The sequence below is a fragment of the Aspergillus tanneri genome, assembly GCF_003426965.1.
Source record: "Aspergillus tanneri strain NIH1004 chromosome Unknown AapTan_2_pilon_pilon_pilon, whole genome shotgun sequence".
In the NCBI taxonomy this organism is placed as follows: domain Eukaryota; kingdom Fungi; phylum Ascomycota; class Eurotiomycetes; order Eurotiales; family Aspergillaceae; genus Aspergillus; species Aspergillus tanneri.
This window is the reverse complement of record NW_022984629.1, coordinates 4,060,562-4,085,675: the sequence shown is the minus strand read 5'-3', so window position 1 is coordinate 4,085,675 and position 25,114 is coordinate 4,060,562. Positions and strand designations below refer to the sequence as shown.

Genomic DNA, 25,114 nt, shown 5'->3' with positions numbered 1-25,114 from the left:
CAGCTCACTAAAAAAAAAAGTGTGCCAAGACCCGCCGGCTTCATAGTCGCGTGTGCTCCGCGTATCTTGTTGCGACGAACCCATATACGCATGCCTGACTGCTGACTGAACTCCAACTTCTGATTAGCTACCTAATCAGGCGACTAAAAATTTTGCAAACCGGTGGTCTTTCTGCGATGCCATAGGAATTATTGATAGGTTGTCTGTATACCCGTTCGTTTGGGACGCGACGTGAGCACCGACGTGAGCACCGACTGTTTCATACGCAGGAGCACCCCTGTCACAGGAGAAATAATCATGACCAACCCGGACGATGGCTGTATCCTGGAAAATGCCGGGCACGGTACTGAAATCAATGAAAGTCGCTCGAAACCGAAGAAGACAAGTTTATTTCGGTGGACACTTGGCCTAATTGTACGGTATGTTGGTTCAGTATTCTAGAAAGAGTCTTTGCACATCTGGTCTGATAAGCTCATGACTCCAGCCTATGTATATGGTATGCACTACTTACGCCGATCTTTCGATGTCCGTCCCATCTCTCAGATTTGAATGAGTCCTCGCCGCAAGTTTGCAAACCGTATCTCGTCGCTCGCTCCTATATTGAACCTTATGTTGCTCCCTATTATGAAACCTACGGTGCGCCTTACGTTGAAATTACACGTCCATATGCACGAGGGTTCAATGATAAGGTTTATACGCCTGTTTCAAATGCCGCTAAATGGAGTTATGGCAGATATGGGGCTCCTGCTTTGGACAGGACTCAACAATACACCCGGCAACACTGGGAAAGACAAGTCGTTCCTCATTTGCAGTCCGCTCAGGACACCGCAGGCGAACTGTATAAATCCAATATAGCGCCTCACGTGGAACGTGTTGAGGCTGCTCTGTCACCGTACTGTCTGAAGACCAAGGCCGTACTGAGCTCGGTGCTTCATGGATATGTATTACCTTTCTGTGCCCAGTCCAAGCCATTCATTGGCAAAACGTATACTTCTGGTCAAGATATACTCACAACTACGGTTATGCCCTATGCACAAACTACCTGGTCCTCGGTCATCTACTTTGCAAACAGCTCGTTATGGCCGAAGATCACTGGTCTCTACTCGGAGAATGTCGAACCTCAACTGGTAAAAATAAGACAGAGGCTAGCAAGCTATCGTGAGGGAAGAAAATTGCAAAATGTGGTGGATGACGCTGAAAGGTGAGTTTTGAGACTGGAAGGGTGATCTCAGTTGAGCTAATCCTTGGACTACATAGTATAACCTCTTCGGAACAACCCCCCCCAATGACTTCCGCATCAATTCAGAATGAACCGCCAGCCACATCAACGGCGGTAGAGTCATCCCCAACTCCGCATAGACTCTCTCCTACGGAATTGGCGGCTCAGGCTCGTGAGAAGATTGATTCTGACCTTCGAATATGGCAGGAAAAATTCACAGTTGCTGCTGACAAGGGGATCGAGGACCTTGAAGAACGTATAAATACGATCGTTGAGAGCTATATATCCGGAGGGGCAAAAGGTCGTGGTGAAAGCCTTCTAGTATCATTGGACGAGGTTCTTGAGCATGAATTAGCACAGATCAAGCTTCGCATAAACGCACTAGTCGAGTCACTGCCTGCTGAAGATGCTCCTCAAGAAGAGGCGACGGCACATGATGAACTTTTGACAGAGATCAGACAAGCCGCGATCATCGTACGAGATCATGCTCATGCACTCCGAGAATGGCATGAAACGTTTGACCAAGAGATAGAACGCCGTGTCTCTGCTGCTGTAGATTCTACTCTGGATGTATTGAATAGTGTCCGTGATCTAGGACTCCAAGAGATAGGCATGCGATGGGCCTGGATGGATGGGGTAACATATAAGGACTGGGCGGATTACCATGCCTTAAAGGCAGGGTTCAACGACTGGAGAGGTCACATTCGCGACGTCGGGATGCAACATGCGAAAATAGATGAGGCTAGAGCGTTGTCGGACAACATCTTGTCACATGGGATGGATGGCGCCAAAGCAGCTGCGAATGAGCTTGCGAGGCTCAAGGATGTTGGCAACTGGAAAATTGCGGCACGAGAAGTTAGCGACGATTTTAATGCTAGGACTAGCCCGCCGCCTCCTCTACCAAAATGCAGCACAGCAATAAGCCATACGCCAGGGAATGATGCTGAGGGTCAGGATGAACAGGATACTCCAGTTTCACGGGGTGGAGAACATGATACTGATACGAACTCTGCCTCTGGCTCCGCTATTGATGATAGTGAAACAGAAGAGCACGGCCGGGGTCTCGACGATGCACCCCTTATGGACGATCAGGAACATGAGTCCCTACGCCATGATGAGGAAATGCGTAAACAGGATTTGCAGTCCATCAATTCTTCTCCCAGTTTCTCTAGTGAAGATGAGGGCGAGAATTCAGCCACGAGTGAACAAGAAGATGCAGGAGAAAATAACGGAGATCGATCTGCATGGGGGGTTGCTGCAGCTGATGTTGACATAGAAGACAATAATTCTGAAGACGGTCAATCATCTGAAGTGCTTCATGACATTTTGGGTGCAGCTGGCGACAACGTTGCAGCCGCAACGAAAACTTTCGACGAGGACTTGCTCCAACCGTCGTCCAGCCCTGATTTGGGCGAGAGGTCAACTATTGAACAGGATAGCGACCCCCAAGATACTTCTGACCAACCACTGCCGCACTACGCAGCAGTTGAGGATCTTGTCGCCCTACTACTTGAAGGTAGAGAGTCTTCCTTTGCCGAAGATGTGATGAACAAACTGCATGCCATTTATGGGCAATCAATTTCTGCTGCTCCATCCCCTACAGATGACGTTGAACATGCCCAGGATACGCGTGATAGCTCGCCCGTGTCTACGACCGGTGTTCCGATTCTCGACAACAATGTAGAGGGTGCAAGTGAGCAGACACAACTTGGGATCAATGGTGATCCCGATGACGAGACAGAGTATCTGGAAGTCTCTGGAGAAGCATCCTCATGCATTGCGGCAGAGAATGATGATTTGGCCGATCATGTCGAGGATACACTAAACAGAGGCGAGCTATAATGTAAGACTCTCGATGCTTTTTCTTGTTTTGTCAAGTGATTCCTGGCTGGGTGTACTGATGCTCACGTTGTCTGATCTAACTTTCAGTTACACGCAAGATATCCCAGTTCTACTTTTCTGGTTTGATTATTGTCCCAGATTGCCCACGACCTTGCTTATTCCCCACATAGTTTTACTACGACTGTGCCACGATATATCACGTTGCTTTGATGAGCTTTTTTATTATTATTGTTATTTCCTCTCCCATTTCATACCCTTTCACGTATCTATGCAATTCATCTCTACTGATTGTTCAACTTAATGGGTTCGTTTGGAAGGTATGACGGTTGTAAGATTATATATGTCTAGGGTGGCTATACGCATACTATGTCGTTGTATGATCAATTGCATGAAATTATATATTTTGCAGTCGGAATGTTTGGGTCGGTAAAAATAGCCTTATGGTAATAAGGACTATGATAGTATCCAACAATTTACATTGCATATAGCAATCTCTAACGATACTGTGTCCGCTGTCCTCGCCTCTCCATCTTCTTCTGCCTCTTGCTCTCTCCCTCGGAATGTTCCACGCCACCCATTCCGGCTAATCCGCTTCGAACCCCAGTGAAGGTTGTATATGCCAACCAGACGGAGTACAACGGTATAACAACCCACAGCCACCAGGCACGATCGCCAAATATACAAACCGCACCAAGACAGCCCCAGGTCCAGTACAGGATATCCCACATGTACTCCGTTAATCCGGCAGCTCCCAGATCCTCGCCGGGCGAGCGGAGAGACCCGTCGGCGGTGTTATACCGAGGACGGCCCAACCGGTCCAAGTAGAACTCAATGGCGAGAGTCGGGCAGGCCATACAATAGTAAGGAGTCATTGAGCGAGGGCGGTTGAAGGTCCAATGCAGAAAGAGGAAGACGGCATGTATGCCAAGAGTGGTGAAGTGGGTGCGTAGCAATAGAGAGGCATTTCGCACGGCAAGAGTTTTGGCTGCTTTCTTGGAGACTGTTAGCGATATATTGGATTGCAGATCATGTTCTTTGTTCTTATTCTGCTTGTCTGGGTTCATTGTTGGTTCTTGTGTCTAGATCAAAATGACACATGGGCTTGAACAGGACATATACGCCATTCAAAGAGGCATTGTACAGTGGAAATGAGAAGGACCCACCTGAGCCATATTGTGTCCGGCAGAGTAACCAAAGAAATTTAGTACAGAGAGAGAGGAAGAAAGAGAGGACAGGAGAAAGAAAGAATCACCGAGCTATCATAAGAACAGTCAGAAGCAATAAGAGGACAGAGGTAGAAGTGAGCCGAAACGGAATGGCGTTGCCCTCCACAACCGGACAAGCGCCCGCGCCACCAGCCACGCAGAGGAATAATCATCACTCACCAGATTCCAAACATCGACAAAGACATCCATTCGTGACGACAGTCTGCATTGCCTGATCCGTCGCATCTGCATCTCCTCCTCTCCCTTCCCTTCCCCGACAGGCTCTTGTCAGCTTCGTGCGCCCTCCCCCGTTCCCACTTCCGATCGCCATTCTCGATATGCAATTTGTCTGTCTGTGAGCTCTTCGTTGGCCCAAAGGGGCATCACGAGTCTTCTGGACGTCGTTTCCTGCCCTAGACACGACGTGGTATTCCCCTGCGTATTCCAAATCGTGGGCCAGGAACAGTGAAATAAAAAAAAGAAAGAAAGAAGGATACAAAGAAGGGGCTCTCTGAAAAGAATCTGAACGCAACCGCTGTTGTCTTGGAGGCTCTTCCGTCTGTTTTCCTCTGAGCTTTTGACGGTTTTCTCCGCAGTCAGTTCAAAGCAACACAACATCGCTGTTTCCTCACCTCCGTCTCCTGGTGTCGCCAAAGGACACAAGACCGGATTTCCAGCCCATCTAAATGCTCCTCCCGTCTTGAATGATTTCCACCTTCCGTCATTCTTCTTTTTTCCAATTTTTATCCCCTCCGTTCTTGTTCATTTCTTTCCCTGGGGGAGAGTGTCGACACCGCTTCTTGTTCTCGAAGTCTATGATTACTCTCTCATATTGTCAAGCACCAGGCTTCCCGTTCACTTCTGATCATGTCGCCGTCCACGTCTCATATATCGAGCCAGTTAAGGCAATTAATATACTATCATCTTGACAACAATCTGATTCGCAATGCTCTATTCCTCGCCGGTCGTTTGCACGCCTATGAACCTCGAACATCGGAAGCTTCATACTTACTCGCACTGTGTCATCTTCTGAACGGCCAGGTGAAGACTGCTTTGGATTACAGCAGGAATTTTGGGTCGCGGGGTACCCACGTGGGCTGCTCCTACGTATATGCTCAGGCATGTTTAGATCTAGGCAAGTATTTGGACGGTATTACGGCGTTGGAGCGGAGTAAGACCCTATGGGCTTCTAAAAACCACTGGAGTAAGTTCCCGGATTTTTATCCATCCATTGTGTTCCACTACAAGAAAAGCACAAGATAGGTCGATTGAGGCTGATCTTGTGCAAATTAGACAAGCACAGTGAAACACGAAGACAACATTTGCCCGATGCGGCTGCGGTGTTATGCCTCCAGGGTAAATTATGGCATGCCCATAAGGATCTCAATAAAGCAGTGGAATGCTACGTCGAGGCTTTGAAGTTGAACCCGTTCATGTGGGATGCTTTTCTGGGCTTGTGCGAGACTGGTGAGCATAAAGGTTTTTGTCTGACAGCAACAGTAACTGACTAATATTCGAAGGTGTCAATGTCCGGGTTCCCAATATCTACAAGATGAACTCTGAACTGCTCGCGTTAGTTTCTTCCTCGGCCCAGGAAGATGCCGATTCCGCTTCCGATAGGGTGACTTCTGCAAGCGGACCTTTGCAGGCACAGTCTAACGTAAACTCAAGCTTGGATCCCTTCACATCTGCAACAACCAGAGGCGATCCGAATATGACGCATGGAAGTTCTGTCTTGTGGGAGAAGTTGAATGGCAGTACTGTCAGCGTGGCTTCTACAGGAGCATCGGTTCCCGTGGTACATGAAGGTACGGAAACGCCAGGGGGACAAAGTAGCGAGTCCGACGAATTTCGTGTCGGGCATGGGGCAGCGAACGGAGATACCTCTTTGGAGCCCCCACTTGCCCCTGCGAGGAAAAATCGGACAATTCAAACAATAGGCGTGGACCACGGGGTGGACCCTCCTCCCAAGATGAAACCTACAGGCATCAGACCAAAGACAAGGACAAGAGCTGAGCCCGAAGAGCATATCTCATCTCAACCCGACAAGGATGCCGTACCAAGCTCTCGAGTAGGAGACCGTAAACGAACGGTTTCTGGTCAAGTGGCTCACTCTGCGACACAGCCCACAGAGCCCGGAGCACCTCAGCGGCGGAGTGTGCGACTTTTCAATCAAATCAAGCCAACGACCAGCAAGCTCTCAGGTACGACGCTGGGAGTGAAAGATGGCAGGGAACTGAAGAAGGTTAAAGCAACTGGTGCAAAGGGCCGCACTACGACCGGAACAACCATGGGCCGCGTTGTAAGCGGCAATAGAAAGCAGCCCGGTGACGTCCATGATAATGACGGCAAAGAGCACCGATCAACCTCGTCGACACAATATGGGGTTCAATATGCCTCATCCAGGAGTGCCGCAATTGAAAAGTCCAAGTCAGTAGAGGCCTTGACCTGGCTGCTGGAACTATTCTCCAAGTTAGCTTCCGGTTATTTTGCCTTGAATCGCTACAAATGCACTGAGTCTATCCAGATTTTCAACGCCCTTTCTCAAGGCCAACGTGAGACGCCTTGGGTTCTGTCCCAGATCGGCCGAGCGTACTACGAGCAAGCAATGTATTCTGAGGCGGAGAAGTATTTCATCCGGGTGCGGACAATGGTGCCGTCTAGGTTGGAGGATATGGAAATATACTCGACTGTCCTATGGCATTTGAAGAATGATGTTGAACTCGCATACCTTGCGCATGAGCTGATGGATGTTGATCGCCTATCGCCCCAAGCATGGTGTGCTGTTGGCAACTCCTTCTCCCATCAACGGGATCATGACCAAGCACTGAAATGCTTCAAACGGGCGACCCAGCTCGATCCTTGTTTCGCCTACGGGTTTACTCTTCAAGGACACGAGTATGTCGCCAACGAGGAATACGACAAAGCACTGGATGCATACCGGCGCGGCATCGGCGCGGACAGCAGACATTATAACGCCTGGTACGGTCTTGGAACGGTATATGACAAGATGGGCAAGCTTGATTTCGCGGAACAGCACTTCCGGAACGCCGCAAGTATCAATCCTACCAACGCCGTACTGGTATGCTGTATTGGGTTGGTGCTAGAGAAGATGAACAATCCTAGGAGTGCATTGGCTCAGTATGGACGTGCCTGCTCCCTAGCACCTCATTCCGTCCTTGCTCGATTCCGGAAGGCTCGCGTGTCCATGAAGTTGCATGAACTCAGGCCCGCCCTGAACGATTTGAAAACACTTAAAGACCTAGCTCCGGATGAGCCCAATGTGCATTATCTCCTGGGTAAATTGTATAAGATGTTACATGATAAAGCAAACGCCATCAAGCATTTTACGACGGCTTTGAATCTGGATCCAAAGGTAAGAAAAAACCAAGTCTTTCGAGCAGGGTGTCGGATCGCTTACTGCTTTTTATCTCTGTTTAGGCGGCGCAGTACATCAAGGACGCCATGGAGTCCCTAGATGACGACGAGGAGGACGATGAAGAGATGGCATGATAACACCTTGGTTTCTTTTTCCTTTTTTTTTTTTTTTTTTTTTTTTTTCCCCAGTTCTGTTTTTCTTTTTGATCTGTTCGATCCGATCCTGTTCCAAGGGGATCTATCTATATCCATGAGGGAGGGCGTTTTCATTTCCTGGATTCCATTTGCGCACGCATCAGCATTCTACGGGCGTTAGCAGGCTGGTTGGGTAGAGGATGCTTTTGCATGCATCCAGCTCTCGAAATGTTGTCGAGGCTCTTTGATTCTGTATATTAGCGTGGGTTGGCTGTGTCGTAGCAGGGCATTTGGCTACGAATGAGAGACGACGACGCCGGGCGACAGAGTCATGAACATACTGTCTGTCATACCAGGCTCTCCGCATAATCAGTTTCCATTATTACCCCATTCTTAGGCAATCCATTCTTATCTTTTGCCTGTGAATGAATGATGTAGAGAAGTATTTCGTCGTCGGAAAGAAATGGCAGCCAAGGCGGTGAGCGGCAAAGTGAAAGGCACCAAAAGTGCGACGAAACCTCTCCGATTGATTCTCTGTTCTCGTCCCACTGCTGCCTATCCTTTTTCTCCGGCCCATTGTGCATCAACCCTGTCATGTCCCAGTTTTGCTTGTGAATCTCCGCTGTGATCATCCCCCTCTCAAATCTCTCGCCTGACCACATCATCCACCGGTTCTCCGTGGCTCCTGGAGACACCGGTAAGGAAACCTCTTTCCCCTACCTGAGTTCGGCGATTTCTATACATAAACATACGTGCCTTTTTTCTAACCAAGTCTGAAGACTGTATTCTGTGGACCGCATCCCTCTCGTCATGTCGGTTTTTTCCTACATCGTCTCGGGCGTCAGCTCGTTTGTCGCCGTAACCCTGTCACTCTTTGCCCTCGGCCAGAAGGTTCCCCGCGCGGCATTCTTTGCTCGATGTTTTGCAGCGTATGGCTCGCTTCTTCTCTGTGCCATCTATGGAGTGATCGCGTCGATTATCCTACGCCTCGCTGGCTACGGGCGAGTATCGCAATGGGCGACCGCCCGCAGCTTTAAATGGGTTATGCGATGTACCACTGGTGTGCAGTTCGATATTATTGAAGGCAAAGAGCACCTCTCCACCCGGCCTGCCGTATTCATCTCCAACCATCAGTCGGAACTGGACGTTCTCATGTTGGGCGAGGTCTTCCCGCCCTACTGCAGTGTTACGGCGAAGAAATCGCTACGGCACGTACCTATCTTGGGGTGGTTCATGGCTCTCTCTCGGACGGTCTTCATCGACCGCGCCAATCGCGAGACAGCCGTCAAGGCATTCGACAGCGCCGCAGAAGAAATGCGCATCCACCGGCAGAGCGTCTTCATCTTCCCTGAGGGAACCAGAAGCTATTCCGACAAGCCAGATTTGCTACCGTTCAAGAAAGGCGCCTTCCACCTTGCCGTGAAAGCCGGCGTGCCGATCGTTCCAGTCGTTGCGGAGAATTACTCGCATGTCCTTTCTCCCCGAGCCATGAGATTCAAATCCGGCACCATCAACATCAAGGGTATATACGTCGCTCGTCCCTCATACCCAGAACACTACTTACGCAGTCTACAGTTCTTCCTCCCATTAGCACGGAGGGTTTGACCGCCGTGGACGTCGACGACCTGACCAAGGCGACTCAGGCATCGATGCTCAAAACCCTACTAGAGCTTTCCCGAAAGGAATCAGCCGAAATTGAACTCAACGCCCAACCCAAGGCATCCTCAACTGCGGTTGAGATCTAAATTTCTCATCATGACTCATGCATGATGACCACATCGCAACCGTTATCCCATTCATCCCCGCTGCCGCCGGCGGTGCCCGTCTTCTAGTTATGTTACTTACTTCCATCTCTCGCTTTACGAATGTCAATCGACCTGCGCGATTGCACATGGGAAAACGGATCAAATACGACAACCAGCGCGAAATGAGACATGACTGTGCATCCTGCATTTTTATTAATTTTTTTTTTTTTTTAGCCCCGAGTCAGATCCCCATATCCTTGCTCATACTCTTGCTGTGGGATATATGAGATCTATTCCTTGTTTGTTTGAAATCTGATGATAAGATGTGGCCCATTCAAACATACTCTAGATAGATAGATTAATGGTTGACCGTGGAAGCGAGGTACTATCTCAGTGGACAATGCCATAAACAGGAGGTTGGTGGAAGAAACAAAAGAAAAAGCGTGGGGGTAGACGGTGGTGTTAAGTTCAGCGCATTGCACTTCCCTCTAATTGGGACCTCGCTTTCCACTAGAGTGTATATAACATAATTTCTCATAAGAGAGAAACACAATTTTGATGCAAGAAGTTGTTAATTTATGAAAGTTGAACTTTACATCAAGGAATGACATGTCATAGATCAACTAATATCGCCCGCTCAGATAAATGTGGAAAATTGCTACTCTAAACACCGACACAAACCCGTTGCACAAGGCCGAATATCTTTCTCGATATCAATACTCTCCAACTTCTGCCAAATATCCTGAAGAATCAGACCACTTCCAGAGGAACCAACCGCTCCTCCGCGCGCCGCAGTCGCAATGAGATAATCCTTCTCAAAGGCAACCACTTCAATTCGCACATCTTCTACCTTTTTCCCATACAACCAGGTCTGAATACCCGTGTCGGGTCCATTCCACTGGCCTCCGACTCCCGCCTGAGGGGGAGGAGGGTCTAGGGCAACGACGTTGGTGAATTCCAATTCCCGTAACCAGGGCGCAAGGAGTGCTTCGCCGGTCATTTTAATATAAGCTTCTTTAAGAGCCCAGTAGGTGTAAAATAAGCGGTAGCCGTACTCAATCTCTTCTGCTTCGCCCTTGCTGCGAAGGTGTTGGGGCATTCCTCTGAGGGATTTAATTGTGTCTAGTTCGCGCTCAGAGAATACCTCCGCGAAGATGTCGACGAACTCGATGAATTTTTCCCGGGAGCTCGGGGCTAGGGATCGGCTGTTTCGTCGTTCGTTCACACATGTGATGTCGATTCCGACCTGGGGGATGGGCGGTGTCGAAGATGGATCGGGGGTCGTGAATGTGGTGCTGGGATCGGGACGGGGCGGGGATTCATTGTCGTTTGCGGCTGGGATGATGGTCCCTGCGAGGGCCACGAGAGACGCTTGGTGACTGACGTTAAACTCAATGCTGGGAATGGGCTGGCCGGTGGCTGTTTCCTGGCGCAGAGAGGCCGGGGTGATAAAACAGGGTCGCTTGTGCGGGGCAGGAGTCCTGCTAATGTTGATCTTCTCCCAGGGAATGCGACAGCTCCGGTGAATAAAGAGATACTTGAGCAGGTACGAAGCAAGCGACATATGTCTGTCCTTGATGTGAATAAATCGTTGGACGGTTTCCTGGTCTGCTGCTTGCAGGGTCTCCAATAGTGGTAGCGAGGAGTTGGTCGATGTTAGGAGACGAGTGTCAATGTACCACCGCACAAGGGGATATTGAGATGTACTCTGTTCCTCCCCCATTATGACAGTGAATATAACCTTGAAAAGGTGAATATGAACGGCGCTATCTCAGTGCTTCTAGTCTCAAGGGCGGGTTCACGTCAACGACGTAGATGTACTCCGTATCTTACCGCTGTTGGTGTATAGTTCGTGCAAACATACAAGTCGCCTGAAAGCTCTAAAGCTCTATCCAAAGGACTTTTTGGTCTATGCAATGCAGGAGAAAAGAATTAAAAATCAAGAACTCCCTTTCGCTGTCAACATCGGAGAGATCGCCAGTCAACGTGCCTGATTGGGTCTACACTATCAGTGCTACGCTGCACGTGCTGATAACACCGGCACAACATTAATCCGATTATATAAGCCCATCTATGTTGACCAGTCGGAGTGGCCAGGCCTTGACTCAATGGTTGATCGACTCTTACAGGAATCAATGAATATTACCGTCGGGGTCCTCGCCTTACAAGGCGCATTCTATGAGCATGTGCAGCTGCTAAAAAAGGCGGCGGCTTCTCTGACCTCGGGACAGAGCAGTTCAAAATGGGAGTTCATTGAAGTGCGCGCCCCGCAGGAGCTGGAACGATGCGATGGTCTTATTCTGCCCGGAGGCGAAAGCACGACCATCTCGTTGGTAGCAGCCCGGTCGAATTTGCTAGAGCCATTAAGGGAGTTTGTGAAGTAAGTCAGTAACTTATACGGGATTTGCCGGTCCTTTCGCTGACAGTCCTTCCTATGACAGGGTTCATCGCAAACCAACTTGGGGCACCTGTGCCGGCCTGATCTTGTTGGCTGAGTCTGCGAATAGGACCAAACAAGGTGGCCAAGAACTCATTGGGGGCCTTGATGTGCGCGTGAATAGGAACCATTTTGGTCGGCAGACCGAGAGTTTCCAGGCACAATTGGACATGCCCTTTTTGGATCCTTCGAGCCCTCAGCCTCCCTACCCAGCTGTCTTCATCCGGGCCCCAGTGGTGGAGAAGATTCTGCCTCATCATGAAGGCATCCAAGTAGAGGAAATCTCCAGAGAAGAAACCGTTGTTGCGCCTTCGAAGCATGCAAAAGATGCCGCAGCTCTAGATGCAGTTTCAAGCCATGTAGAAGTATTAGCCACGGTTCCCAGAAGGGCTGCGAAGCTGGCTAGCGTGGGGAAGCACATTGACCCAGAACCGGAGGCCGGGGACATTGTTGCTGTTAAGCAGGGCAACGTGTTTGGAACGAGCTTTCACCCAGAACTGACCGGCGACGCCAGAATACATTCATGGTGGTTGCGGCAAGTGGAGGAGTCTGTCAAACGAAGACATGAAATTGAGCAACGCTAATACCCTGCATCTTTGCATGAAGAGTTATATAGTTGATTTTGGGAGATTTTGGGAGATTTTGGGTATCCTGTTGGAATTTTCTTTTCTTGATGCGCCGTTGTCTTCTACCGAGTTGATAGAAATAGATTTGATGCCAACGCCATACATGCGCCAATTGCACTAGAAAAAAAAAAAAAGAAAACAAAATCTACAGAAAGATCCCCAATCTCACCTACCTGCACCGTACTCCTCTTCTTCCCGTTGTCGTTGCTCATCGGCGTATGCTCGGCCATAACCTCCACGACCCGGGTCATATTCTTCTCTGTATTCATCGCGAACCTGACCGCCGGATTTACCGCGACTGTGATAGAGTCAGGATCCACAGTTATTTTGGCGTTTCCCTTTCCCTCCAAAAAAGGAAAATGAAAGGATAATGCACGTACCCATACTGCCGTCCTTCCTCAAACCCCGGATCAAGATCTGTGCGGATAATTCTCTCATCAAGCTTGGTTCCTCCAATATATTTCAAGCAGTCTAGCGCATCCTGGTGAGTATAATACTCCACAAAGCAAAATCCGCACGGCGTCTTGTTAAATCGATCGAGTCCCATCACAAGCCGTTTAATCTCGCCACATCTGCGTTGGTGTTAGTTTACGATTCCAAATAATGAGGTCGTAACGTCTTACTTTGAGAAAAGCTCATGTATCTGCTCCTCTGTGGTATAAAAAGAGCTTGGGGGAGTTAGCGAAGGAACCGGCTTTCAAATGGCTAACTAGGACTTACAGATTACCAACGTAGAGAGTTGTGGCATTTCTGAGCTTGACTGATGGATCTTCTGGTTCTTCTGCTTCATCCTGGTTGAACTTGCGCCTTTTATTCTATTTGAAAGGACGAGTTAATGGCCATTTTCTGCAGGCTAGCAATCAATGGCAAATTCACAGAGCATACCTTTCCAACATAGTAGGCGCTGGGCCGGTCCAGCCTATCGACTGTGTTGTAGACTAACGTGCTCATAATGCAAAGAAATATGCTCGTGTTCTGAGCTGCAAATTGTGATGTAAGAGATAACAGTTCCCAGGGATGATCAGAGGTTGCTGGTAAGCTCTCGCTGGTGCCAAGTTAACAAAGGCGTCAGTTGCTTTGCCGCTCTTGGCACGCTTCCCCATTCCAAAATTTCCCCCGAGGCCATTTGTTGCCATTGCTTTATCCTGCCGCTTCACATCCTGTGACAGGTTCCTTTTTCTCTCACTTGTTTACTGCAGATCAGGGATGGGATTTTCTAGCAACTCCGGACTTTCATTGGAATAAACGCGTTGACAATGCCGAAAGTGATCAGTTATACTCCTCCCTGGCTCTCCCGCCCTGCCCCCGGGGCTTCGCTCTTCGCCGACACAGTCCCAAAAGCTCCAGAATATCCCTCTCAAAGGCTTCGAAAGGAGGTGGGCTATACGGGCCCAACACGCATCTTGGCCAAGAGAGGAAATGAGGTGTTTACGGTAGTGGGCAATCAGATCCGCTGGTCTACCCTGGCCCGATTGAAGGATGAGTGGCAGCAGACAAAATCTCAGGACCGGAAAGAAGCTTCACATGGACAGACAGATCGCAATGTCAGCGTGCCTTACAGGGTATGGAAAGCGTCCCCTCTCTAATTTGAATAGTCCGAGGCGTTGTGGCTGATGATAACTACTAGGAGTTGGTAGTACCCGTCTATGAAGACATCCGCCAGCTCGTCCCCTCTCCGAATGGTGCCTTCCTAGCAGTTGTGGCGGATCATACTGTACACATTGTTGTGCTTCCGGATCCGTCGCACCTTTCGGGAACCGATGATAAGCCTATTCGCGTGAAAACCTACCAACTCGGTCCTACGACACATGTAATCCCGGAATCGCCTGTAGTATCAGCACTATGGCATCCGCTCGGTGTATACAGCAATCTGACCGGTTGCATCGTGACAATTACAGCAGATGCCGCGGTTCGGGTTTGGGAGTTGGACCGGAATAACAATTGGTCTTTCGATCGCCCTTCACTCGCGATCGACTTGAGGAAGTTGGTGGATGGGACTTCTTCCGATCAGGATTTCTCTCCTTCTGGATTTGGCAAGAATATGGGATTCTCCGCTGACTATGTGGATATGGAGGTGGCATCAGCTTGCTTTGGGGGGAGTGGAAGTGAAGACGAAGATGCGTGGGCACCAATGACCTTGTGGGTTGCGATGAAGCCCGGTGATCTCTACGCACTTTGTCCGCTGCTCCCTTCCAAATGGAGGGCGCCAGTCACCACAGTTCCTTCGCTGTCCGCGGCTATCCTCCCGAAATTGGCGGCACTGGAGGAGGACTCTATCGAAGTTGAGGATCAGTTAACGGCATGTCGACAGCAGTATGACTGGCTGGCCGAAATTGATAATCAAGATCCGCTGTATAATATCTCTGACTTCGAAACTGGGTCCACATCGGACATCCTCACTCGCCCTGCCAGTCCCAGTGCGATTCCTAGACTGCAGGGGCCTTTCCGTATTGACACCGGTGATGAGGTTGATGACCTGGACCTTTGCGACCTCATCGTCATTGCAGCTAAAGTCGACACTGAAGCCCTCATGCTGGGTGAAGATAATGAGATTGCCCTGGAAGGGAATCCGGATGACAGGTTGTCAGCCACGATTATCTGTCTCTCTACTGTAAGTGGTAGAGTCTATGTCTGCCTTGAACTCGATGGGGTGGAGGGACAATGGCTCCCTAGGGCAAAGAAAAATGCATTCCGAATTCCTATCTCCGAGCCGTCCGATCTTATACTGGTGGAGTCTTTGGATACACTCAAGGACGGACAACAATCACTGAAAAACTGGCCTAGTTTCACAAGAGACGTTCATTCACGGTACAGCTTCTTTGTTACCAACGACAAAAACGTTATGTCCATTTCCCTTTCTTCCTGGGTGCAAAGATTGGAAGCAGAGCTGCAGGCTGAGGACACAGCCGGCTCAGCGTTCCGCTTGCAAGTTTTATGCGAAGGAACAGTTTCCATAATGGAACAGATTATCCAGGTGGATGATGCCGACATTGGTGCCAAAGATCCAACAGTCCACCTACCAGCTTCCGTCGTGTACTATGATTACGATCTTGGCTACTTATTGATAACGTTCCTCGCCTCTCACCCTTATGCAGCTATTATGGACACCCCTGAAGTATCTTTCCCCTCATTCGCAGACCCGCGACACAGCTCGGATGGAGAGGTTCCCCGTTCCCCCGTATTTCCACCTCGACGACCCCCTTACCAGGTACCCTCGATTTTCTATTCTGCGCCTCCCCTGGAGTTTTTTGTCGATAATTGTGTCCCTCACCGCCAACGTCACACGCTTAAAGAGCAGATACGTCTGTCGCCGGCAACGCTGGACATGGTGGCTGCTGCCCATCGGATTCTGTCCGCTCACACAAACGCTCTCGAGAGAGCTGCATCGGATCTATTCCGTCGCTGTGAGAGGCTGCAAGGGGAAATGCAGGATCAGCTCAAGCAGTTCTCTGATGTAGCCGAGCGAATTAAGGGTGTATCTGGTGACGTTGGAGATGGACAAAAGCAGGAATCTCGGAACGAATCTCTAAATAAGAGGATGCAGAGTGCGAAAGACCGACAGGTTGAACTTGTTCAACGATATGAAACTCTCCGGACCAAGGTTCACCGATCTGGTGGCCGGCCCCTTAGTGCAAAAGAGAAGTCTTGGGTCTCGGAGGTCAGCGCATTATCAGAATCGTTTGAAGCCTCCAAACACGGAAGTCGGGAGAACGGCCAGCAGTTGTCTCAGCGGATTGATGCTGTAAGTGTGAGGCAGTTCATAATCGGAATAGCACTGTGCTTACCACTCCCATAGGTGAAGGAAATTGCAGCAAAACTGCAGTCAGATGCGAGGTCGATTTCCGCCAAAGCCCCGATTACGGCTGAGCCAAGTCCAGCCACCCCTAAAGGCACCCAACCCCGAGTTCCTCAGAGACTTCAGCGGGCGAAGGTAGCTGATGCTATGAAGATGGTAGAACGAGAGTGAGCTACCCTGCCTTTTTCTCCTTCCTACTGGTACTCTGGATCTGCTTGCTAATTTAGTATCTAGATCTGCTGTGATTGACGCAATTACGTCTCGGCTAGAACGTCTAAATGCAAGCGTCTAGTATTGATAGAATTGGGTCTGAATTATATCTCCGGTCCCTGTATGATGGATGTTCTAAGCTTACATAGTTTGTCTTGACGGTTCCAAGTATATGATTGTGTAATATCCCATGAATTGAATCTATCTGTTTGACATACAGTCAACCTTGTCTTGGAGTCGATCCCCAATGATCCTAGAAACGACCAGTAAACCATTGTGCTCAAAGGTAATCTTCAATCCCTCTTCTCTCAATAACTGGCGCAACTCCTGCATTCTACGCTGGCGTCTCTCGTCGCGAACGACGTCCAGGTTAATTGGGTCAATAATCCTCTGCACGGTATACTTGATCTCCAGCATCACAGGAATCTCCTGCTCCCATTTATCAGGTTCGGACGTTTCTTTCTCTGGCTTCTTCGAACCAGAACCAGGACCCGATGCCACCACCTCCTGTGATTTGGACGACGCGGAATACAAGTTGGTCGTACTCACACCACCATTCTTTTCCTGGTACTCCAACTCAGCCATCAGATCTATCCAATGGAATCTCTCGCCCGCTCGTATGCAGCATTCCTCGCACATGCTTCGATCGTATTTTGTCTGGACCAGTCGTTTCTTGTAGCACCAGCTCCCGTGTCCGCAGTTTTGGAACCATTCATCCCAAATGCAGCCGCAGAGGGTGAATTTGCAGATCCAGAAGTAGCACATTGTCTTGGATATTTGGGTTTAGTTGTGAGGTCTTGTTTGTATATCGATAAGGTACGGTTTAGCTGTTTTGTGGTTGAACTGTGTTTTGATGATGTGGGTGTTGTAAGAGAGAGATATATATAGTATTTCGGGACCATGGTCTTTGTTAGAGATGGGGAAAAGAGCATTGTTGTGAGCTTGAAGAGCCATAAAGCAAGAAAATCAACGGTGGTATTATCGTAGACTTGCTTTATCTAACGAATTGTGCAGACTGGTAAGGTGGTAGATGGAGTAGAATAAGTCATGCGATAGTAGATAGAAACTTTCACTAGGCAGGTTGATGCTGCGGGTTGTTGAAAGAACTTAGTGTATAGGTAAATAAGAAGGCTGACTTCTCTCTTTTTTTGTTTAAATCTAAGACAATTCTGCCTATTTATATGTACGCGTATACTCTGACTCGTGAAACAAGCGTGCTGGGTCATGTCTCGTCTGCCATGGCCCTAAATTCTGATATATTGTGAGAAGACAAGGAATATAATTCTGTTAGAACTGACTTGGATCGGCTTATAACTTAGACTGAATATAGTAGGCATAGAGGTTTAAATAGGGTCGTGATGGCAGATATTTTCCTGTATATGCCTGACTATCATACAGCACAAGGAAGTCTCAAGATGATGCCAAGCTCTGAACAAGAAAACCAAGAGAAAATATTGACGTCAGTCTGATTTCAATTTATTTCTCAAATTTCACGAGTCCCAGCAGTATTATAGTCCATGCAAGCAGAGAGCTCTTTATTGCAAACTCCTCAAATGGAGACCCAACCAGATCCTAGAAACCAAATATGAGACTTCTAAACAATATCGGAATCAAAAGACACGACTAAAGGAAGTGTCAATAAAGCAGACAGGCATGTTAATTTACCATGACACTTACTATGACCAGACTTATCGTCCCAATGCAAGCCCGACGTTTTTCTACCAGCACAGAGCTTTCTAGTCAATCTATCGGCACCCTCAACGCGTTGTACAATCGCCTTATACATCTCGCTCACGATACTTTCCCAAGACGGCAGGGCGAGGTCCCTAAGATGAGCCTCCCATTTCGCGTTCTCAGGAATGAAGACCCTATACCAGAAATATTCCCACATACGATGTTCCATGTGCCCGATATTGGACTTGGCGATCAAGTTCTCCATTCCAACCTTTGAGTCTAGGAACAGCTGATAGTCTCCCTGAAGGTAGGTATCGACAGCGGTCTTGAACTGCCGCGTATATGCGTTGTAGGCGCGCTGATCAACCGTGAAAGAGAGGACTTCTGCTGGAATCTTGGCAGGAGGAGCAAGTGTTGGGCTGTTGGCGACGTAGTTCGAGGGCCAGTCGAGGAGACGCTGGACAGACTTGGAATGGAGATAGGCGATGGATGTGTCGGTGCTGGGACACATGGCTTTGTAGCGATGTCTGCAGAGATCGTTGAGCTGTCTTAGATGTCTGTGTGCTTTGATGGCTGCATGACGGCAAATCTCAAATGCGTCATGGCATTCTCCTACAATAACTGGTTTGAGGTGCAATGGGAGTTTCAGTCTCTCTCTGTGAAATGTGTCGATGCCGCTTGATTCGGGGTCAGTATAGGTATCCCCAGTTGGATTGCATGAGGGTTTGCTAATCATGGATCCAAAAATGCACATATGATCAATATGACAAATTCTGCAGCAATCCATATTAAACATAAAGAGTAGAGCGAAGAGCAATAAAAGTTATCGTAGAGTTTAAACAAAGAAGCACATCAGAGAATAGTGCAGTAGAGTGTAAACAAGAGGCAGTAAGGCAAAGGTGTAACTTGTTTGTAGTACGGGGACTGTTTGAGAAAACATATTCACTGCTGGGAGCAAATTGGAAGCAGCTGCTTGAAGGCAACAAGCCATAGTTTTATGGAATATCTCGCTTTGTGAGCACCTAGTATGATGTCAGAAGACAACCCAGGCCAGCCATTATAGACTATCCAACTGTGGTATCTAAGTAGAATATTTGGCCTATGAGATCCACTAAATCAAGCCTAGTAATTTAGGGTAAAATGCTCTCTGGCTTTGTCTAGAAAATTGGCAAACTTACTGCACTCATAGAAGTCGTCGAGGATAGCTAGGGCAAAAAAAAACAAAAAAAAAATAGGAAGACAAAGACCATTACTGCTTCCCAGATATCTAAATACATGCTTCTTTATATTATGTTTTCCATTATTTACTGGACACTGTTCAACGGCCACTTGGTTAGCGGTAAATATTCAATTGTCCAGGGGAGACATACCGTTCAATTAGATGAACACCAGACGCCGTCTCTACAATACCACTGACCTGACCTGGCTGCAGAGCAAAAGCCGCGTCTTCGAATTCCTTCTGCATCTCACCTCGCCCGAAGAAACCACTGAAGCGCAATTAGTTTCGATACGAAGATCTACTCCCGACGGAACATACAGATCACCCCTTTTTCGAGCACTACTACAATCCGATTCGGACATTGCGATATCTCCCAAGGTAGTTTCACCCGATTTGATACGCTCCTCATGGCCACGGAGGGTCTCGATGGCCTCCTCCTTTGACCGGGTGATTTCGGCCTCTCGCCAACTGCTGGGTCGTCGGCTGTCTCTGTGCTTAATCAGGAGGTGGCTGCAGCGTATTTTTCCCTCGCCGTTGCCTAGGCCATCAGGCCGACCTGCTGGGCCGCTATGGTAATTTGCCATGTAAACCTTGAGTGTTTCTGTGTCTGTTCCCGCGGGCGGCTCCCAGCGAGACTCCTTAGTCGAGGAGTTGAAATAGTAAGGAAGGTTCTTGGAGTTGGAATGGCGGACCTCCCATCCTGCTGGAAGACCTGTCTCTACCTGAACGAGGAGGGCAAGCCGGTCAGTTTCCAGCTTGACGAAGAATGTTGTCGGTGAACTATGAGAAAACAAACCATGGTTGTCTTGGTTTAAAATATGCACACAGAGGATTATAGAGAAAGACAGAGAATAGTTACAGACTCCCCCAGTGTCACTACTGCATGAGGAATGTCAGGAAGCTTCGAAGATGCTTTTTGTATGCGGGACAAAACTGCGGGGGATGGACGCAGCTGCCAACAGCGCAAACATTGCAAACACTGCAAAAGTTTATGCACAGCACCCGATACAGTCTAGCCCCTCTGCGAACCTCCATCGCTGCCAATTCGAAGGCGCTTGAGATATCAGTCTGTGTCATCGCTTCTTCTGGTCCAGCGTCTCCACAGTCATCACTAACTGGATCAGATTGAGACATCTCGCATTATTTAACTCCAGTAGACGCTCCCAACTTCAAACTATCACGAATAACCTTTACCTTCGAAATGTCTGCTACTCCATCTTCGTCTGCTGGTGGCGAGACGAAAGCCGCTGAGCAGGTTCATTTCCGGTTTTGTCGCGAATGGTGCGCTTACCCTGTCTTTTCCCTGTCGCTCGAGACCTTTTGCTAACTGCTGGCATCTAGCTCCAACCTGCTGTACCCAAAAGAAGACCGCGTGAACAATCGTCTGATGTTTACCTGCCGAACTTGCCATGTTGGTGAGCCCGCGAGCACGTACTGCGTGTACCAAAACAAGTTGAATACCCAAGTCGGAGACACCGCCGGGGTGACTCAGGATGTGGGATCTGATCCGACGGTTTGTCTCCCAGGATTCTGCACCCATTGCGGAGAAGAGATCACTTGTTATACATGCGGGTTGGCTCTTGAACATACCTTGTTTGAAGATGATTATGAAGGACTTTCACCGTTCTAGGCGGGAGTAGCCCTGTCTCGTGTCATGGAGAGATACCAAGATTTCTTGAAATTTCCGTGGCTAACATTTATTCTTTGACCTAGCTTCCCCGGTCCAACAAGCTCTGCCCGAGCTGCGGTGAAGCCGAAGCAGTCTTCTTCCAGTCTCAACAGCGATCTGCAGAGACGGGGATGGTGAGATGCCCCTTGGTGGCTCTGCTGCTGATGAAGATCCACTGACACTTGCTCCTTAGAAACTCTACTACGTCTGTTGCGCGTGCGGTAACGTCTTCGTTTGATCTTTGATGTGTGTTTCATCGCGATATATCCGATACCCAATATTTCAGTTCTTCCTGTTTTATTTTGCATTTTTTTATTTATTTTATTATTATTTTGCATGGTCAGGGAGTTATGGCGATAAAAAAGAAAAACAACTCTATTGATACAGACAAGTGATATGTAACTAAAACCATTCGCTTTCATCGGGATATTTATACATGTACTGGCGCCAACGACAAAATCTTCGACCATTGCTTTCCTCGTAGTTCCGTAGCCACGACTCCTAGAAAGGGTGAGATCAGGATGCAAACACGACAGATGGATGTCGCGACCGAACTCACCATTCATTCTCGTTCCGATCGGGTCTCCAGATTTGTTTACCAGTACACAGGCGTTGTCGTCAAACTTCACCGTGGACCCATCAGGCCTTTGCATCTCCTTGGCTGCTCGGACAACAACAGCATGTCGGATATCTCCTCGACGGACCTTGTTCGCAATACCACTGGTGTTCATTGATTCAGGGCCGAAGTTTCGCTGCTTCTGGACTACCACTACAATCCGGTCACCTACAAGCAGCAATACATGTCAGCCTGATAGACAAGGACCACCAGAAAACATGATTAGGAGGTGACACTCACCCACAGTGGCAGGACGCTGTTTTTTCAAGACATTCACGCATTCGACAACCGCGGCACCGGAGTTGTCGATGCAGTTCAGTAACGTCTGCACAGCCATTGTCAGTAAACCGATATCCCAACAGTAATTAGGGAATTAGAGCATAATACCTTGAGTTGAATCATCTTGATCACACGCCGTGGTGAGCGCTGAGGATCAGAGATTGTCTTGCACGTCGTGGTGGAAGATTTCCGTGGAAACGGACCGGAAGGTTTTCACCGACCGCCGACCCCAGACCGCTGCAGTCAGTCAGTAGTCTCAGTCACTCATGCTTTGCTGCTTGCTTGGATATTGCCCTTCGTGCACGCGCTAATTAATTTCCCTCAGGGGGAATTCTTTCCTTTGTTTTACTTGTTCGCTCTTCATGATGTTGGCCACTCCGACGTGGAATATCGTTCTTCTCTAACTGACCATTCACATTCCTTTTTGGTCTCTTCATTTTCCTTTTCTATTTGGTGCAATCCCACCTCTTCCCTTCTCCGCTTTTCCGCTTGGTTCCAGTTCCCCTACACGCATAGGTTATATCACCGCGAGGCTGAACAATTAAACCAGCAAATCCACGACGGGCTCCATCGCTGTTGGAAGAGCCCTCCTAGGACCTTGTAGATTACCATGCCGTCTTCGAAAGCGAAATCTAATCCGTCTGACGAACGACGCGATCGGCTCACGCTTGCGAAGTTGGCTAGCTATGACGACGTTGCGACGGATGCGCTGGTTGACCGTGTATGTGTCCAGTTCTCCAATGTGCGAGCTATCCTCCAGGATCTGCCCATCTGATGACCACAGGCCTATTTTTGGACGAACACGCGTAAGAACCGGACCAAGTATATCCCCATCCGAGGGATTGTCGACGACAATATCGCCCACATTCTTCTGCACGATGTGATTGTCGCCAAGGACGTCGTGAAAGCCGAACGGGAACTACTGACGAACTCGGGGTTAAAGAAGTACATGGCCAGGCTTCCCAACGACCGCGAGAAGGAATGGTTCCGTCGACATCTACGCAAGTACATCCAGATGTACCTCCCCGAATGTCCGTTCGAGGTTATGACGACCAATCGCTACACCATCACCGAGCACGAGGCCGCAATCTGTGCGCGGAAGTTCATCAAACAGGGCGAAGAGATCAAATATCTGGGTGGCACCCTCGTCCCTGTGACACGCGAAGAGGAGAGAGATCTGGATTTAAAGAGGAAGGATTTTAGTATCGTGATGTCGAGTCGGCGGAAGACGCCGTCTTTCTTCCTGGGACCTGCTCGGTTCGCGAACCATGACTGTAATGCAAACGGGCGTCTGGTGACCCGCGGCTCCGAGGGCATGTTGGTCGTTGCGACTCGAAATATTTACACTGGGGAAGAAATCACCGTTTCCTACGGGGACGATTATTTTGGCATCGACAATTGCGAATGTCTCTGTCTGACGTGCGAACGCGCGGTCCGTAATGGGTGGGCACCGCAGGTGGACTCGGAAGGGTCGAGCCCAGCGTCGACTCCAGCCTTGCAAGAAGACTCGTTCTCCATCGACAGCCGTATTTCTCCCCGGAAGCGTAAACAGGGCCCGGACGCTGATTCTGAAATATCTCCTTGCTCGACTCCTCGTAAGAGAACCAAGTTTATGCGGCAGAGCTCGAAACTGAGATCCGAGGTGTCTCTTGTCGAAGTCACCCCTTCTCTGCAATCAACCTTGGACCTTCCTTCGAACGCGGCTGCAGTAGAAATGAAATATAATGCTACTAGAAATGCGGTCGCGCCTGGCGTCAATGAGGAGGCGACCGTTTCGCCATCCGGGCCCGCTGCCACTAATAGTCGCGAGTCGCCTTCGTCCTTAGAGACCGACGGATCTCAGCGCTCCTCAGCTTCTACAGCCCAGACTTCGGTTTCTGATGTTAAGATCAAGGTCGAGGAGACCGTCGACGCCGATTCGGGTGAGTCTGACTCGACAGCAACGGCCAACACTGGAGCGGCCATCCCGGGGGAGCCAGACCGAAGGCAGTCACGTCGGGGTAGCGAGCACGACGCATTATCCGACCTATCCGATTCGCTCGAACTGGACGAAAAACTCGGTATGGTTGTCGAACGCACGAAGAGAGCCAGGACCTCTCGTAGCCGATCCGCCGTTGTCCCATCTGTCGAGGCCGAATCAAACCGGGCTCGCGTTCCGGGCGATTACACGAAGACTTCGAAGCTGCTCGCGCAGACCTACGACCGGTGGGTCGACTGCCACACCTGCAACGTTTGGTTCGTCCAGCACAATTCGTACCTCACTCGCCGAGAGTGTCCCCGGTGTGAGCGCCATTCCATGCTGTACGGATTCCGTTGGCCTAAAACCGAACGCGAGGGTCCATCGGACGACGAGGAGCGCGTGATGGACCACCGGACCGTCCATCGATTTCTTTATCCGGATGAGGAGACTCGCATCTCGCGCAAAGACCGAGGGGTCAGCTTTGGAATCACGCCCACGCCGGAGCTGTCCGAGCCTCGTACGGAGACAGAGGACAGCGAAACATGCGAGGAGCGACGCAACACGCGGGCGAGTCGACGACGGACTCGTTCCCTTCGGATGACTATGTAACGATTGGCCATATATCAACGGTGGGGTTTTCTATGTAATACTGGATGTTAGAGCTGGAGTTGGGATGGGAGCAATGCCTGGGCATTTCCTTAGTATTCCTGTACACTTTGAGGTGGCGTTTTTTTCTAGAACTTAGTCTGATTCCAAGTATGTGTGGTTGGTCGAATGTTTTGCGGTTCACGATTTCTATTTTATTTTTGGTTCTGGATAGAGCCTCAGGTTCGCGCATCCTTCAGCCTTGCTTGGCGTGTATTTGTACGTATACAATTCGGGTTTGTTGGTGTCAATCAAGTTATCTTCTTCATGCTTCTGCCCACTTTCTGATGCATCTATAATAGATAATACCGAAGAGACTTCAGCATCTCTGCAATCTGATCCAACATTCGAACCCTCTTGAGTTTTATTATCGCTGGGACTCGATTTAAGAATGTACCGGTGACGTTTCTCAAGGAATGTGACCTATGGAGGTCAGTGGGTGGGAAAGTCACTGGAGTA

The 25,114-nt window shown here is 49.2% G+C and overlaps 12 protein-coding genes across 12 annotated transcripts; 7 read left to right on the top strand and 5 right to left on the bottom strand.

The window, feature by feature from the left end:
• Nucleotides 1-297: 297 nt before the first annotated feature.
• On the top strand, nucleotides 298-3,061 carry ATNIH1004_001295 (uncharacterized protein; the record flags this gene model as incomplete). The annotated part of the gene is made up of 3 exons (XM_033565995.1): nucleotides 298-419; nucleotides 485-1,201; nucleotides 1,258-3,061. The coding sequence occupies 3 exons, from the start codon at nucleotides 298-300 to the stop codon at nucleotides 3,059-3,061; spliced, it is 2,643 nt and encodes an 880-aa protein (XP_033431752.1).
• Nucleotides 3,062-3,555: 494 nt separating this feature from the next.
• ATNIH1004_001294 (SND2/TMEM208 family protein) lies at nucleotides 3,556-4,125 on the bottom strand (the record flags this gene model as incomplete). The annotated part of the gene is made up of 1 exon (XM_033565994.1): nucleotides 3,556-4,125. The coding sequence occupies one exon, from the start codon at nucleotides 4,123-4,125 to the stop codon at nucleotides 3,556-3,558; it is 570 nt and encodes a 189-aa protein (XP_033431751.1).
• A 1,008-nt stretch (nucleotides 4,126-5,133) lies between these two features.
• On the top strand, nucleotides 5,134-7,779 carry CDC27 (anaphase promoting complex subunit bimA; the record flags this gene model as incomplete). The annotated part of the gene is made up of 4 exons (XM_033565993.1): nucleotides 5,134-5,470; nucleotides 5,560-5,733; nucleotides 5,787-7,642; nucleotides 7,708-7,779. 4 exons carry the CDS (start codon nucleotides 5,134-5,136, stop codon nucleotides 7,777-7,779), a joined length of 2,439 nt encoding a protein of 812 aa, XP_033431750.1.
• Nucleotides 7,780-8,589: 810 nt separating this feature from the next.
• On the top strand, nucleotides 8,590-9,524 carry SLC1 (1-acylglycerol-3-phosphate O-acyltransferase SLC1; the record flags this gene model as incomplete). Its single annotated transcript, XM_033565992.1, has 2 exons — nucleotides 8,590-9,301; nucleotides 9,355-9,524. The coding sequence occupies 2 exons, from the start codon at nucleotides 8,590-8,592 to the stop codon at nucleotides 9,522-9,524; spliced, it is 882 nt and encodes a 293-aa protein (XP_033431749.1).
• Nucleotides 9,525-10,182: 658 nt separating this feature from the next.
• ATNIH1004_001291 (4'-phosphopantetheinyl transferase family protein) lies at nucleotides 10,183-11,247 on the bottom strand (the record flags this gene model as incomplete). The annotated part of the gene is made up of 1 exon (XM_033565991.1): nucleotides 10,183-11,247. The coding sequence occupies one exon, from the start codon at nucleotides 11,245-11,247 to the stop codon at nucleotides 10,183-10,185; it is 1,065 nt and encodes a 354-aa protein (XP_033431748.1).
• A 385-nt stretch (nucleotides 11,248-11,632) lies between these two features.
• Nucleotides 11,633-12,545, top strand: ATNIH1004_001290 (pyridoxal 5'-phosphate synthase glutaminase subunit PdxT; the record flags this gene model as incomplete). The annotated part of the gene is made up of 2 exons (XM_033565990.1): nucleotides 11,633-11,904; nucleotides 11,966-12,545. 2 exons carry the CDS (start codon nucleotides 11,633-11,635, stop codon nucleotides 12,543-12,545), a joined length of 852 nt encoding a protein of 283 aa, XP_033431747.1.
• Nucleotides 12,546-12,752: 207 nt separating this feature from the next.
• CBC2 (nuclear cap-binding protein subunit CBC2) lies at nucleotides 12,753-13,538 on the bottom strand (the record flags this gene model as incomplete). The annotated part of the gene is made up of 5 exons (XM_033565989.1): nucleotides 12,753-12,885; nucleotides 12,968-13,159; nucleotides 13,211-13,255; nucleotides 13,308-13,402; nucleotides 13,473-13,538. 5 exons carry the CDS (start codon nucleotides 13,536-13,538, stop codon nucleotides 12,753-12,755), a joined length of 531 nt encoding a protein of 176 aa, XP_033431746.1.
• Nucleotides 13,539-13,843: 305 nt separating this feature from the next.
• Nucleotides 13,844-16,554, top strand: ATNIH1004_001288 (uncharacterized protein; the record flags this gene model as incomplete). The annotated part of the gene is made up of 3 exons (XM_033565988.1): nucleotides 13,844-14,149; nucleotides 14,215-16,329; nucleotides 16,384-16,554. 3 exons carry the CDS (start codon nucleotides 13,844-13,846, stop codon nucleotides 16,552-16,554), a joined length of 2,592 nt encoding a protein of 863 aa, XP_033431745.1.
• An 83-nt stretch (nucleotides 16,555-16,637) lies between these two features.
• On the bottom strand, nucleotides 16,638-20,285 carry pin1 (peptidylprolyl isomerase ESS1; the record flags this gene model as incomplete). The annotated part of the gene is made up of 6 exons (XM_033565987.1): nucleotides 16,638-16,657; nucleotides 16,812-17,183; nucleotides 18,271-18,794; nucleotides 19,638-19,754; nucleotides 19,805-20,208; nucleotides 20,283-20,285. 6 exons carry the CDS (start codon nucleotides 20,283-20,285, stop codon nucleotides 16,638-16,640), a joined length of 1,440 nt encoding a protein of 479 aa, XP_033431744.1.
• A 402-nt stretch (nucleotides 20,286-20,687) lies between these two features.
• On the top strand, nucleotides 20,688-21,393 carry RPB9 (DNA-directed RNA polymerase II core subunit RPB9; the record flags this gene model as incomplete). Its single annotated transcript, XM_033565986.1, has 4 exons — nucleotides 20,688-20,767; nucleotides 20,828-20,999; nucleotides 21,200-21,289; nucleotides 21,349-21,393. 4 exons carry the CDS (start codon nucleotides 20,688-20,690, stop codon nucleotides 21,391-21,393), a joined length of 387 nt encoding a protein of 128 aa, XP_033431743.1.
• A 192-nt stretch (nucleotides 21,394-21,585) lies between these two features.
• ATNIH1004_001285 (mitochondrial 54S ribosomal protein uL14m) lies at nucleotides 21,586-22,173 on the bottom strand (the record flags this gene model as incomplete). The annotated part of the gene is made up of 4 exons (XM_033565985.1): nucleotides 21,586-21,656; nucleotides 21,715-21,939; nucleotides 22,012-22,096; nucleotides 22,159-22,173. The coding sequence occupies 4 exons, from the start codon at nucleotides 22,171-22,173 to the stop codon at nucleotides 21,586-21,588; spliced, it is 396 nt and encodes a 131-aa protein (XP_033431742.1).
• A 487-nt stretch (nucleotides 22,174-22,660) lies between these two features.
• On the top strand, nucleotides 22,661-24,619 carry SET9 (SET domain-containing protein; the record flags this gene model as incomplete). Its single annotated transcript, XM_033565984.1, has 2 exons — nucleotides 22,661-22,771; nucleotides 22,835-24,619. 2 exons carry the CDS (start codon nucleotides 22,661-22,663, stop codon nucleotides 24,617-24,619), a joined length of 1,896 nt encoding a protein of 631 aa, XP_033431741.1.
• Between the last annotated feature and the right edge of the window lie 495 nt (nucleotides 24,620-25,114).